Genomic DNA, 12,428 nt, shown 5'->3' with positions numbered 1-12,428 from the left:
TTCTGGTCCAGCGCCTGGATGGCGAACTTGGCCCAGGTGTCTGCGGGTCAGGGGTGCAGGGTCAGGATGAGCGCCGCGCTAAGGGACGTATTCAGGAGGATGGTACCGGTGGCACCAGTGTTGCTACCGGTACCGCCGGTGCCTCTCCCTTATTAAGTATGTATTGGCTTAAGAGCATGTGAGTCAAGTCAAGCTCAAGTCGAGCATGTAAATCAATGTAAACAAGAACAAATCGAGATAGACAAAAACAATTAGCATATTTTAAAAATACGACCTTGTCAAAGGTCATGCAGGCCATCTTGCGCGCATGCGTACACTACAATTGGTTTTAGTCAGCAATTTCGTGCCCTCCTCCACCTTGCGAGGTCCTGTATACGCCCCCGCCCGCAGTGCCCAGGCATAGTCAACACTGCAGTGACAAGCAGAGATGGACAGAGCCAGGACAGCACCAGACAAGATCAGGACAGCACTGTGCAGCCAACCAGTTCGGCGTCAGTCTGTACCAAATGACCACAGATGGCACTTGCCTGGTAATCGCGGTCATACTCGGGTGATGGCAAACAGTGTCACGGCAATTACACACAGAGCGGGAAACTGTCATATGAGGTGTCAGGTCAGCCTCTGACAGGAAGCACCAGAACAGTCCCAGGTGGTATCATCGACTCGGTCTGTGACGGGGCAAACAGCGGAGCTGATGACGGATAAGAGCTGTCACAGGGCAGCACCAGCCCTGCCGTCCCGCTGCTCTAATGGTTAATGTCGTCTGTCTCGTCTAAACAAGGGGTGGCCAGCGGGCGTCGCGGCGGGCTCGAAGCGTGGTCACACAGCCATGTATGACCGAGCCCCAGACAACACATTATGCTTTATGCGCATGAGTCACGGAGAAAGCCATGTCCGTGGGCAGCTGTCTGATATCCTGTATGGTACGCGGCCTCGATGCAATAACGCCTTTTGGCACCGGCCAGACCCGACGTCGCCCCGGATCTTTCAGCAGCGACGCATGATACCGCTTGCCGGCTCCCCCCCCCCCCATACACAAAAGCTGTGACGCAAAATAAGACGGTGACATCCGCGTTAAGGCAGTGACGACCACATCCACGCAGCCAACAGGTCGCCGCCCCGTGGTTGCTCACCTCGAAGCTCGGCACGCTCAAAGCTCTGCATGCTCGGGCGGCCGCTCACCTCGAAGCTCTGCACGCTCCCTCGGCCGCTCACCTCGAAGCTCGGTACGCTGAACGTGGCGATCCGCTGAGAGGCGAAGTGCACCTCCGAGTCGGTGTAGACGAGCGAGATGTTGGTGGTACCGGGCCCACCGGGCGTGATCTGCACGCCGAGCTGCACCACCGTCTCCAGCGGGTTCACGACGGCGAAGAGGAAGCCGCCCTCCGGCTGCGTCGGCCGCACCGTCACGGCGATGGCGAAGTCGCGCGGCATCCGCTCCGGCAGGTAGAGCCGGTACGGGTGCTGACAGAGGGGGGGCGGTCAGGTCAGGCGGTGTCGTCTATGACCGGCTCAGCTGGCGGGGATGCTGACGACACGTGTCATAGCCAGGTCGTATTTCACCCTCCCTGGCATGCATATATGGCTGGTATGAGGCCTGGCAAGATCGACAGCGCTGGATCATGTTCGTGCTGCAGATGACTGCTTAAGCCTACCCCTCTTCAGCGGATTCGCGCCGATCTGGTGAAGCTAACATGCATGCAATCAGAATGAACGGACACTTTCTGATCTGCCGTTCCAATCCGAGGTAAATACAAGATAAGTAATAGATTCGGCTCGTTTGGGAGGCTGACCAGCGATGCTCCAGAGCCCGTTCTCAGGGGGCTTTCACGTAGTGGGCTCCAGCGGCACGAGCCTCCGGTGGCATGTGCCCCTCCCTCCCCTGACCAGATTAGTCATCGGTATTAGCATGCCCGTGAACAAGGGCTGGAAGTCGAAACTTGAAATAGCCCCGTGAAATTTAACAGGTTTGGCACATGCCGTGTGTTTTATGGCACGTAGTAGACCTAACGTCTAACACGCCTGCCGCGCCCTATACCAGGTTTTCAGTGTTTTTTTTTTAGCTGTGCCCCTCGCCCTCCCCCTCTCCGATTGCAAAAATTTTCCTTACGCCCCCGCCGATATACGAGTGCCGCTGGTACCGACCGCAGCGGCACACACACCAGGCAACAGCCCAATTATATTTCGCAACCCTCCCACTCACAAACTTCGAAGAAGCGACCAGTGAGTGGTTCGCGCGCAGGCTACATTAAACCTCGACAGGCGCATGCGTCAAAGCGGCGCCCATCACGCGTGACCGATGACCTCACCTTGACGTCATGCCCCGGCTGAAAACCGAACGCCGGGAAGCCGTCCTCGCCCTCCACGAAGGCCAGCTGCCCGTTCTCCGGAAACGGGATCGGTATGGCCTCCAGCAGATTGACGACCCGGGCGCCCCCTGCAAACACACCCCTCGGTCAGCCGCCGTTTGTTCGCCGCTTGCGACAACACTCAGGCGGTCTAAGTGTCCGCGGCGGTCCAAACCAATCGCACTCCCGGTAATGCAATTCATCAGCGCAGGCCGGAGGCGTCTCCGATAGGCTATGTGACGCTTGACGGCGTTCATAAACATGGCGGCCAGTTCAAAGTGTGTCCCACTGTGTTTAGAAGGGACTTGCGTGGTGATGCAACTCAGGGGCAGGAAGGGGGGGGGCATTCGCTTCACGCCATGAACATTTTTTGACGGATAAACATGTAGACCGTGGTCTAGACACGTCTCCAGTCAAAGGCGTAGCAGTAGGTTTGACGCTCGAATGCTGTGCCTGAACGCGATTTTGACACACTAAAAGAGCGTTGAGATCTTATCTTTCTTGGAACAAGCGGAGCATTTGGATCCTAGACATCAATTCTTCTCAACTCTAACAACTATTGAACAACAGAGTCGTAGGTGTCCTACTGTCAGTGTTGCGCGCTGTGTCCGGCAGTGGCGTTATGGACTGAAACGCTGCCCTAACCAAGTTAGACACCACTGTGGAGCATTGTGAAAACGAGCCGGCAGGGCTATAGTGCAGAAGAGAACATTGACAAAATGCTAGGTGGCAAAGCGCGGATGGTTGTGTCTGCATATTAATAAACATGACATTATACTGACGTTTCACCGAACGCGAAATACAAAGTGGCATTACAGGAGCTTGAGATGCGCTAATTATTGCTCCCTTGTATGGGAATATTTTTTCCCAAACCAACCAATAAATTGATAATCCTGCACAAGATAGCGTTAATGATTATCGATGGTTGCTGACATTTTTCAACCAAAGGTCTGCTCTCATTAGAATCAAGCCTTTTAAGCCCAGATGTAGAGTGAATACATAATATCTTTGTACACATAATACGTGTAGAACAACATAACATCATAATAAAACAGACACGGCGGCCATGAAAAAGTATCTCCTGTCATCAGCTTCAAGTTGTTCATCTTGCGAAGATTTTATTAATGAAAAGTCAATTACAAGAAATGTTTCCCACGCACACGGCGTCTTTTTTGGTCCATGCTTGCAGGATTTGATTAGAACGCCTGAACTCCATGTCACACAACGTGGCTCGCTCAACATAAAACTAAAAGAAGGCTTCAAACTTTGTTATCATATTCTATTTTTGAAAACAACAAGGTACATTTTTCAGCGGTTGTCATATTTGTTTACACGTTTATGTATGCAGCCGTATGCGATAAACGATTCTTTCACCTTTCCTCGTCAACATACGCGGGGATGTAATCAGACTTCGCCCTGGATAACACGCCAGCGCCCTTGGCCACCCTGTTGGCAACCAGAAGTCCATCTGCTCGTCTGCTGGCTGACTACTTTGTAGCCTCTGCTGACGGTAAAAGTGTTAGTGGATGGTAGGTCACCGTGTTTGGCACTAGTAAAATTCGATTGATAATCCGTGGTTTCCAGTGATTGCTAACCGCTGCTACACTGCCATCCCCGTCACTTCACACATGCATCCTAATAATATGATGCGTTTTGGCATAAGAAAAATGACCTTCCGTTCCTAGTTTTTCGGCATTATCAGTTGGAAGTTCTAAGGTTGAGTTAACGACCCCCAGTTATGCCAGGAGGTCCTGGCCAAGCGACGCTGTAATGCTAAAAAACGATGATGAAATTTACAGAGCTTATATAATATATATATTATATATATAATATATATATATATATATATATGTGTGTGTGTGTGTGTGTGTGTGTGTGTGTGTGTCTTGTCGTATTTTTTGTTTCTTAGGAGTGGTGCGACACAAACATCCAATTTTGTAACACCGGCTTTAACGTACGATCTAAGTGCCGCAAAACCAAATGAAAACAGGAACAGGGAGCACTACTGGTCATCTGTGCAAGCGCTTTGGGGAACTACAAAAATTCGTTTTCGAAAGCTGAGGGTTGCCCTGAGTTAAGAGTGTTCGCATAGTGTGGTGCCATTAGCAAATATACTCAAGTCGCTTATCAAAAAATGCTGTCAGGCAGGTCAAACAAATGCTTTGGATTGTACTTACACAAAAATTTGGGGATCATCAGTAATAGTCATGCCTGAACGTCATTCATGAAGATGCCATACAGGACCTCTGACATGCCGTAATGCCGTAAATGAAATATATGATGCGACACACTCACGCTATTGTCATCTGCTTTGCTTATGTTTATGGTTCACATTGCAGACCTCAAACGAAGCGTCGCTTCAAGGCCACGATAGAAAATAGCTTTCAGATTCGGTTATGTTGCTAGCTTTCTTCGCTCGTCAATGACAAACACTTCAAAAGGAAATGCTTCCTATGAGTCATCGTGACAAAGTACGCACAGCAAGCAGCTCGAAATGCCGGTTCGACTGCAGCCTTGTTTCATTGACTAACGCCCACCGGGCTTATGATGAGGTTGGAGGTGAAATAATTACCGCGGGTACGAGGGCCTCGGTCAGCTGACTGTCAGGCAGAACACCCCGCAGAAAGAGTGAACATCCCATAAATATGCCGGCATTAAATCACCACTTCTGGTCAGGACCTTGCTATGTCAGCCTAAGTGATGTATTGCTACCACGGCTTACATTAAGAACACGTGCAGTTTCCTTCCGGATGTTGTCCCATGCTGGTGCGATCTAGCAAAGCCTCCCGATATATTCCAAGTGTCTGGCGAGGGTCTGGGCGAAGTAAAACTATAGCGATGGAGAAAAGCAGCCCTTGGTAGCGGCCACAGTAATACAAATTAGCACTGGTTTAGCTTGCCCCAATCCGGTCCTTCCGCATCAACAGACGAGCAATCGGTTTTCAGCCAGCAGCCGTTCTGGTATGGTCGGGTTTGCAACATCAGTCTCTGACCAAACGTTTTTGCAGTTGTACACATTTATACTGGTCCGTGTCAAGGAAAGTGGGTTCTATGCAACATTTTCTGATGTAATATCTCACTTTGTGCAACGTGACTGCTCACCGTGCTCATACACCAACAATTTATAAGCACTGAAAAGGCGTCTGGTTCTGGTTTGAGCTCCCAATCAAATAGGCTTTAAAGGCAGCCGACCTTCGTGCCGTTGGTGTTCGTGCCAACTAAGCGTGTGGCAACGAGACGCAGATCCGCCACCCAACGTGCGACGCGATCCATTCATCGACATGCGTCGCCAAGGCGTGCCGGTAGTCCCCTCCGACCGATTGGCATGCATCAAACCCGGGAAGGGAGGCAGTGTCGCGACCTATGGCGGCTCCATGTCTGAGCAGGGTCACCACTGGGGTGTCGATAGCGGAAGAGGTTGGACGCGTTCTGCGCAATGCGACGGTTATTTGCGTTCTCCAGGGCGGCAGGCAAGCGATTGCCATATAGCCTCGCAGCTGAGAGAGTCGTTAAAGCACCACCGCCAACACAACAGCAGCAGGTCGCGACTGTCCGTCACACCGGACATCCCCAACATGTCCGGCGACCCCGCCCACCGCCTCCGTCCACGCCGAAACGCTGCGCCACGTGGCCCGCCGGCTGCGGCTGCAGGTCTGCGGCTTCAGGTCTTCAGACCGCAGGCTGGCGCGGCTTCTCACAAGCGGGCGTTGATGACGAGCTGCGGCGATGCGTCCAGGTTGTGACGCGGCCACGGCGGCCGGCGGTCGCCCGGGAAGGCCCCTCTGGCACCTCCGGTGTCAGCCACCGGATATGAGGGACCCCCTCCGGCGCTCACGTCAGCGTAGAGTCCGGGCGACACTTTCTCGTCAATGCAAGATGCAAGAGCGTTTCGCGCCGTATTGACACGGGTCCTTGTGACCCCTCCACGTCGCCACGTGACCTGGCCCGCTCCAGCTGCTGCGGACTGGCAGAGGTCAGGCGGGATCGCTCCACGGATCACGTGTCGCGGGGTCAGAGCCCCCTTTGCATGCTATCCATCAACTATCTCGTCTCCGGCGACCGACGTCGCCCACGTCGCAGCAAGCCCTCAGGGTGAATGGACGGCCGTAGCCAACTTCCAAAGGTTGCCTGCCTGCGCGGTCCCAGCCTCAGCCGTGGCTCCGTTGAGCACAGCTCTGGGTCCCGAGCGTTCGCTCCCTCCCCCCTCTCACCGAGCCAGCCCAGCTGTCCCCGCAGGCCGCGGCGCGACCGATGATGAGGCGATCGGTCGGCCTGAGCCCGCCTGGCAGACCGCGTGACGCGGGCGTATTTTTTCACGGTGGCGACCGGCCGGCGACGCGTCGTAAATCATATTTTAATTTCCTGTCTCTCGGCCGGGTTCGCCGGCGGTCTGAAGGAGCCACCTCCAGAGCGGGGGACGCTCGATATACGCCCGATTGTGGCCAGGCCGCTCGCCGTTGCACGCTCAAATGCGCTGGGGTCAGGGGTCACTGCGACGGCCGGGGGCGTGGCGCGGTGACGGAAGAGTCGTCCGCAGGGGTGGCATCAGTCATGATAGTGACGCGCCTCCCAGACGGACCTCATATTTCGCCGGATTTAGCAGTTCGACTGCGCAAATCGGGTCCGACTCCCGGAAAGGATGCATCATTCATTTACAGGATAGTACCGAGAAGTGGCGATCGGTCGTGTACATACGGTGATTGTACGTAGCCCAATCACCGAAATACATTTTGTTGCAAACATTCACATCAGCATCCGCGCCTTGCATCATGATGGTGAGCTACATCCTGGTGCAGTGGGATCTGTTAATTGATATGGCGCCGGCTGACACTTTTGCCCCGCGGCTATGACGGCTATTGAACAGCTATGCAGGCGAGACCCGCCCACGTCCTGGCGCTGGTGGAGACCGTCGTCCTTGCGTATGGATCCGGACCCAGACTCTGCCCTGGCGTCAGGCAGACTGTCCTGTGGCGGACGGCGATCAGTCGGGTTGACCTACCAATAGGGCCCAAACGCCATCGGTCGGGCGATCCTACCCCATAGACCCCACGCCATCGGTCGGTCCGACCTACCAATAGACCAACGCCATCGGCCCCGGGTGACCTACCCAGAGTACCGACTCCGTCGGCCGGTTGCTGCACCTGCACAGGACCGACAGCACCGTCGGTTGGGGGTGACCTGTCCCAGGGAACGGACCCACCTCGGTTCTGGGTGGGGTGACCTGCCGGGACCGACACCGTCGGCTTGGTGCCCTGCCCAGGGACCGACACCATCGGCGGGATGACCTGCCCAGGGACTGACGCTATCGGCGGGGTGACCTGCCCAGGGACCGACACCGTCGGCAGGGTTGACCTGCCCAGGGAACGGACACCGTCAGCGGGGGTGATCTGAGACCAGAGGGCCTTAACGGTTAGCATTGCCTTCACCCTCCCACCTTCCAGCCCCTTCCCGAGGACCTGTGCCCATGCTGTCCGCGACCCGATTTGTAAGCAGTTGCCGTTACATACCCGTTGCTCACCAGTCTGCATTTCTCCGGCACGTTTGTCCTAAGTTGGGGAGATGTTTCAGGAAACTTGACGTCATAAATACATTTCTGGATGATGGTGACAAAAGCGGCGAGGGATGGAGGACAATAATGGCCCAAAAGTGTAGCCTTTAACCTAGGCACTAAACCTTGTGCAGTACTTCTGTAAGTATATTAGCTACCTTTCGTAAGCGTCCTTACCCAATACCCGTACTTACACCAGTAAGTTTCTCCAAGGCTGCCACCCAGTCAAGCCCATAACCCATTTCATATAGGTCCCCATGCGTTTACTAAGCCCGTCAAGCCCTCAGGTGGAGATTGTATTCATGATCCTTTGCCGGGGGGGAGACAGTATCCTTGGCCCGGTGTTGGGGAAAACGTTCATCCATTGGTCCTACGTCGGAGCGGACAATAACCAAATGGCCCTGTGCTGGGAAGACCGCCATTCATTGGCCCCGTGTCGGGGAAACCGTGTCCCACTGGCCTGAGTGGGAGGGCCGGGTATGCATTGGTCCGGTATTGGGGGCACGGTCGTCCATTGCCAGCGCGGCGGAGACTGAAGTGTGCGATCGGGTGCAGGTGGCCTGACGTCGCCTCATTACCGCCTCTGACTTAGGGGCTCGGCCTCGGCTTACCACCGGCGTCAGCCAGAGGACGACGCGGATATACGGGATGTCCACGACGGAACCGGTCTTTGCCACAGAATGGACTGAGATACCTCGCCACCTTCTCCAGATGTGAGTGCCAGGGCTATTAACATAGCAGGGGGCTCAAAATCCTGCCGACCTCTTACGCGGGCGTCACCAGATGCATAGATACGGCATAGTTTCCATGCTGATCCGGCCAGACCTCAGGCGTTCATTCGGTACGTGGCCTGGACACCGGCCCGCAGCTACTCCCCCGGTTTCGCTGGAGGAACGCTCCCGCCATGGCGCGTTCACACTCTCCTGTCCGCGTGCCCACATATGTCCCGGCTGAAAGCAGTCCAATACAACAGCCCGCGCCGTGGTCCAGCAGAACCAACCGACAGAGAAGCGTATGCTTTTCTTGGGTCGAATGACATTATCAGCGACACAAAGGCGAGAGGCGAGCCCCACCGTGGGGGTCTGGGGACCGGCGGGGACGACCTCATCCGTCCAGGGTTGTCCGCCCGTCCGCGCGACCTCCGGGGGTTCGAACAGCCCGTCATTCCCGCCGCGCAGGCCATTTAGCAGCGCCGCACAGCAGCAGCGCTGGCTGGGATGGCAGGACTGCTGTCCCCAACCGGAGACCCGGGTCTGTACTGGACTCTGAATGAACCTGCCTCTTATCAACGCCGACAGGACTGATCTGTGTCTCCGCATTCAGTTGGGTTCCCAAGACTGGACGACTGACTGGCACCGGATTCACCGAAGTTCGCCGACTAGGCGGGTACTTGTTCTCGTGCCTTCAAATGAGGCTCCTTTTCTCGACACCATTGGTCGGATTGAGCTCTGCTCTGCTGTTGGTCTAGGCTGAGATCTCTTTTCAAGATCGTCGACCAGACTGGGTTAGGTTTTCTCAGTTGTGTCTCAGACTAGATGATTCCTACAAGTCTGTCCGTCAGACTTCGCGCGGTTTACATACCGGAGGGCCAACTCTGTACTCTCTCTCTCTCTCTCTCTCTCTCTCTCTCTCTCTCTCTCTCTCTCTCTCTCTCTCTCTCTCTCTCTCTCTCTCTCTCTCTCTCTCTCTCTCTCTCTCTCTCTCTCTCTCTCTCTCTCTCTCTCTCTCTCTCTCTCTCCTCTCTCTCTCTCTCCTGCTCTCTCTCTCTCTCCCTCTCTCCCTCTCTCTCTCTCTCTCTCTCTCTCTCTCTCTCTCCCTCTCTCTCTCTCTCTCTCATCTCTCCCTCTCCCTTCTCTCTCTCTCTCTCTCTCTCTCTCTCTTCTCTCTCTCTCTCTCTCTCTTTCTCTCTCTCTCCTCTGTTCCCCCTAGGACTGTCGGTGCGACTAGATGTGCATCCCATCACTGTCGGCGAAGTCGTCAGTGATGGGATCACACAGACGGCGTCCCCAACTCCGCTCTCCGACCGTCAGTCACACCATCCTCCGTTCCCCGTCGGCAGTCAGACCGGCCTTTCCTCCGCGACAGAGAGGGCAGCCCAGACAAACAGCTCAGCCAACAGCCGAGTCAGCCAGAGTGAGCCGTGACTCCCGACGCCAGTCAGGATCCCGGGATGGGCCTGGGACCGACCTCGGCCCGGCCAGTCAGCGGCGCCCGCCGCCGGCCGGCCATGACAGGCGAAGCTCTCCCAATCGAGCCTCCGGTGAGTCTGAGCTGCTCTTTGGCGGTGGCGGACGCCGCCTAAGCCGTAGGAACTCCAGTCAGCTCGCCTTATTTGCAGGACAAACAATGCCGGCCTGTCATGACGTCCGGCGACCAGCGGCGCCGCGTGCGCCGCCGGATTACTGCCTGATCAGGGACCGCACGACAGCCCCGGTGACGGCACGGGACACTCGCTATTTTCCTTTGGTGGTTGGAAGCCGTATGTGGGAGGGGGGGGGGAGGGGGGTGGAACTATGACATATCTTGTTGCTGCGGGCTTTGGCCGCAGCAACAAGAATCATGTAGCCGCACCGCGCAGTGAATCATCGGTGATGAGACGAGTTAATGCTAGTGCCAGAGGAAGCCATGTCTGGAAAGATTTACGACGAAATAGGACTTCTGGAAAACGCCGGCCATTCATTAGACTTGAAGTAATTGTTAATGCGGCGTTTCCGTATTGTGCTGTGGCTATCAAATACCGATTTACATTTAGTAAACCCCACAGGCATCGTGCCGTACTCATGCTGAAATATATGAGTACGCACGGGCACGCTTGATGTCCAGACCATTCAACGTTTCTATTTGACCTTCCGGTGCCGCCAGTGTCATTTGGTGGCTGTGTTGGCCTCCTGGCGCCTGTCCCTATCATTTGGTAGGTGTGTCGGCCTCCTGGCGCCTGTCAGTGCCATTTGGTAGCTGTGTTGGTCTTGTTTGACTCTGTTAGCCATGTGTTGTCATGTTTCGTATGGTAATAACCTCGCTAAGCCTCTTGTTCTCCAGCTTCTCTTTGCGACAAGGGAGACATTGAGTCACCAAAAATATCTCTCTCTATCCTGTTCCGATGAGTGAGCAAAGCGTCGAGGTAAAACGTTAAGAAGCGACATCATGAAAAGTACAGAAAGCGGTGGGCCGAGTTCCTACTGAGGCAACTGTCCCCAGAATTTTGTGTCAGACAAGCGAGGCATTGAGGAAAAGGAAGCGCCTTTCTTCCCAGCTTCTTCATCAGGCGAGCAAGGAGCTAGGCTAGATGAATCACCTCTTTCTCCGACATCTCCATCAAGCGACCAAAGCGTCAAGTCGCTCTCACCGCCCATTTGCCCGGCTTCTGCACCACATGAGCGGAGCGTTGAGCAACACAAAGCGGCCCTCTCCAGCCGAGCCGTCGCACGGGCTCGCCGGCTCAGCCGCGGCGTCACGTCTCGCAGGTGGGGCCCCGACGCGCACAGCTGTGTCCTGGGCGACACCTAATCGCCCCCGGCGCCAATTAAGCTGGCCAAGTGACGGCCGTCGGCGCGACGCGTCGACGCCAGTTCGAAAACAGGCCACGCCGGCGGCGCGCGCCTCGACCGTACCCCAGGGGCGGAATGGCCGGCCGGGCGGCGCTCACCTGACCGCTCGCCATGCACACCTTCCTAGCGCGGCTGGCCAAGATGAAGTGGACGCGCAGCAAGGAGACGGCTCCGATCCGCACCAGCATCCCCATCTCGTTCGCGACCAGCCACTTGGAGTCGTGGGCGCAGCGCTGCCGGCGACGGCGCTACCTGCGCCTGCTGCTTCTCAACAGCACCGTCTTCTTCCTGCTGAACTCGGTGACGCTACCGCAGACGTGGCCGTACCTGCAGTCGGCGCAGCCAGACGCGCGCAAGACGGCCGCCGCGCTGGTGGTGTCGGTGACGCCGCTTGCTGCGCGCCTTCAGCGCGCCGCTGGCCGGGTGGCTGACAAGCCGGGTGTCGTTCCGCTGGGTGGCGCTCTCCTGTGACCTGCTGACCTGCACCGGCGGCCTGCTCTGGAGCCTGGCGTACGCGGCGCCGCTGCCGGCCGCCGGCTGGCTGCTGGGCGCACGCGCCGTCATGGGCCTGTGCGGCGGCCAGCTGGAGCTCCTGATGACGTACGTGGCGCACGGCACGTCCTCGGAAGAACGCGTGCTGTCGACGGCGCAGGCGGGCGCCACCATCGGCATCGGCACGCTGCTCGGGCCTGGCGTGATGACGCTCATGTCGTACATCGGCACCGACGGCCTGGCCGTCGGCAGCATGCGCTTCAACACCTTCACGGTGAGCTCGCTCCTGCTGACAGCGGTCTTCCTGCTGGTGAGCGTCGTCTGCTGCTGCAGCTTCACCGATTCGGACATCGCGGCCGAGGAGAGTCGCGTGCTGGCGCTCTCGCAGCGGCGCCACACGACCCACTGCCTGGGCCTGCTCGTCTGCCTGCTCGTCACCGCGCACAGCTTCGGTTCGATGCGCCTGCACGAGGCGCTCTTGGTGCCCATGAT

At 56.4% G+C, this 12,428-nt stretch overlaps 1 protein-coding gene across 1 annotated transcript in view; it reads right to left on the bottom strand.

The window, feature by feature from the left end:
- Positions 1–538: 538 nt before the first annotated feature.
- The window catches only part of LOC119097917 (collagen alpha-1(XV) chain), a 63,212-nt gene continuing 51,322 nt past the window's right edge, over positions 539–12,428 (bottom strand). Inside the window, exons 3-5 of the mRNA XM_037220862.1 lie at positions 2,310–2,437; positions 1,216–1,464; positions 539–668 (exon numbers count right to left, since the gene is read on the bottom strand). Of these exons, the coding sequence (XP_037076757.1) occupies positions 615–668; positions 1,216–1,464; positions 2,310–2,437 (431 nt within the window). The 3' untranslated portion in view covers positions 539–614. The remainder of the gene's footprint in view (positions 669–1,215; positions 1,465–2,309; positions 2,438–12,428) is intronic.

The sequence above is a fragment of the Pollicipes pollicipes genome, unplaced genomic scaffold, assembly GCF_011947565.3.
Source record: "Pollicipes pollicipes isolate AB1234 unplaced genomic scaffold, Ppol_2.1 Scaffold_4740;HRSCAF=5597_pilon_pilon_pilon, whole genome shotgun sequence".
NCBI classification, from domain to species: domain Eukaryota; kingdom Metazoa; phylum Arthropoda; class Thecostraca; order Pollicipedomorpha; family Pollicipedidae; genus Pollicipes; species Pollicipes pollicipes.
Note: the sequence above shows the minus strand (reverse complement) of the source record. Positions and strands in the feature narration are given on the sequence as shown.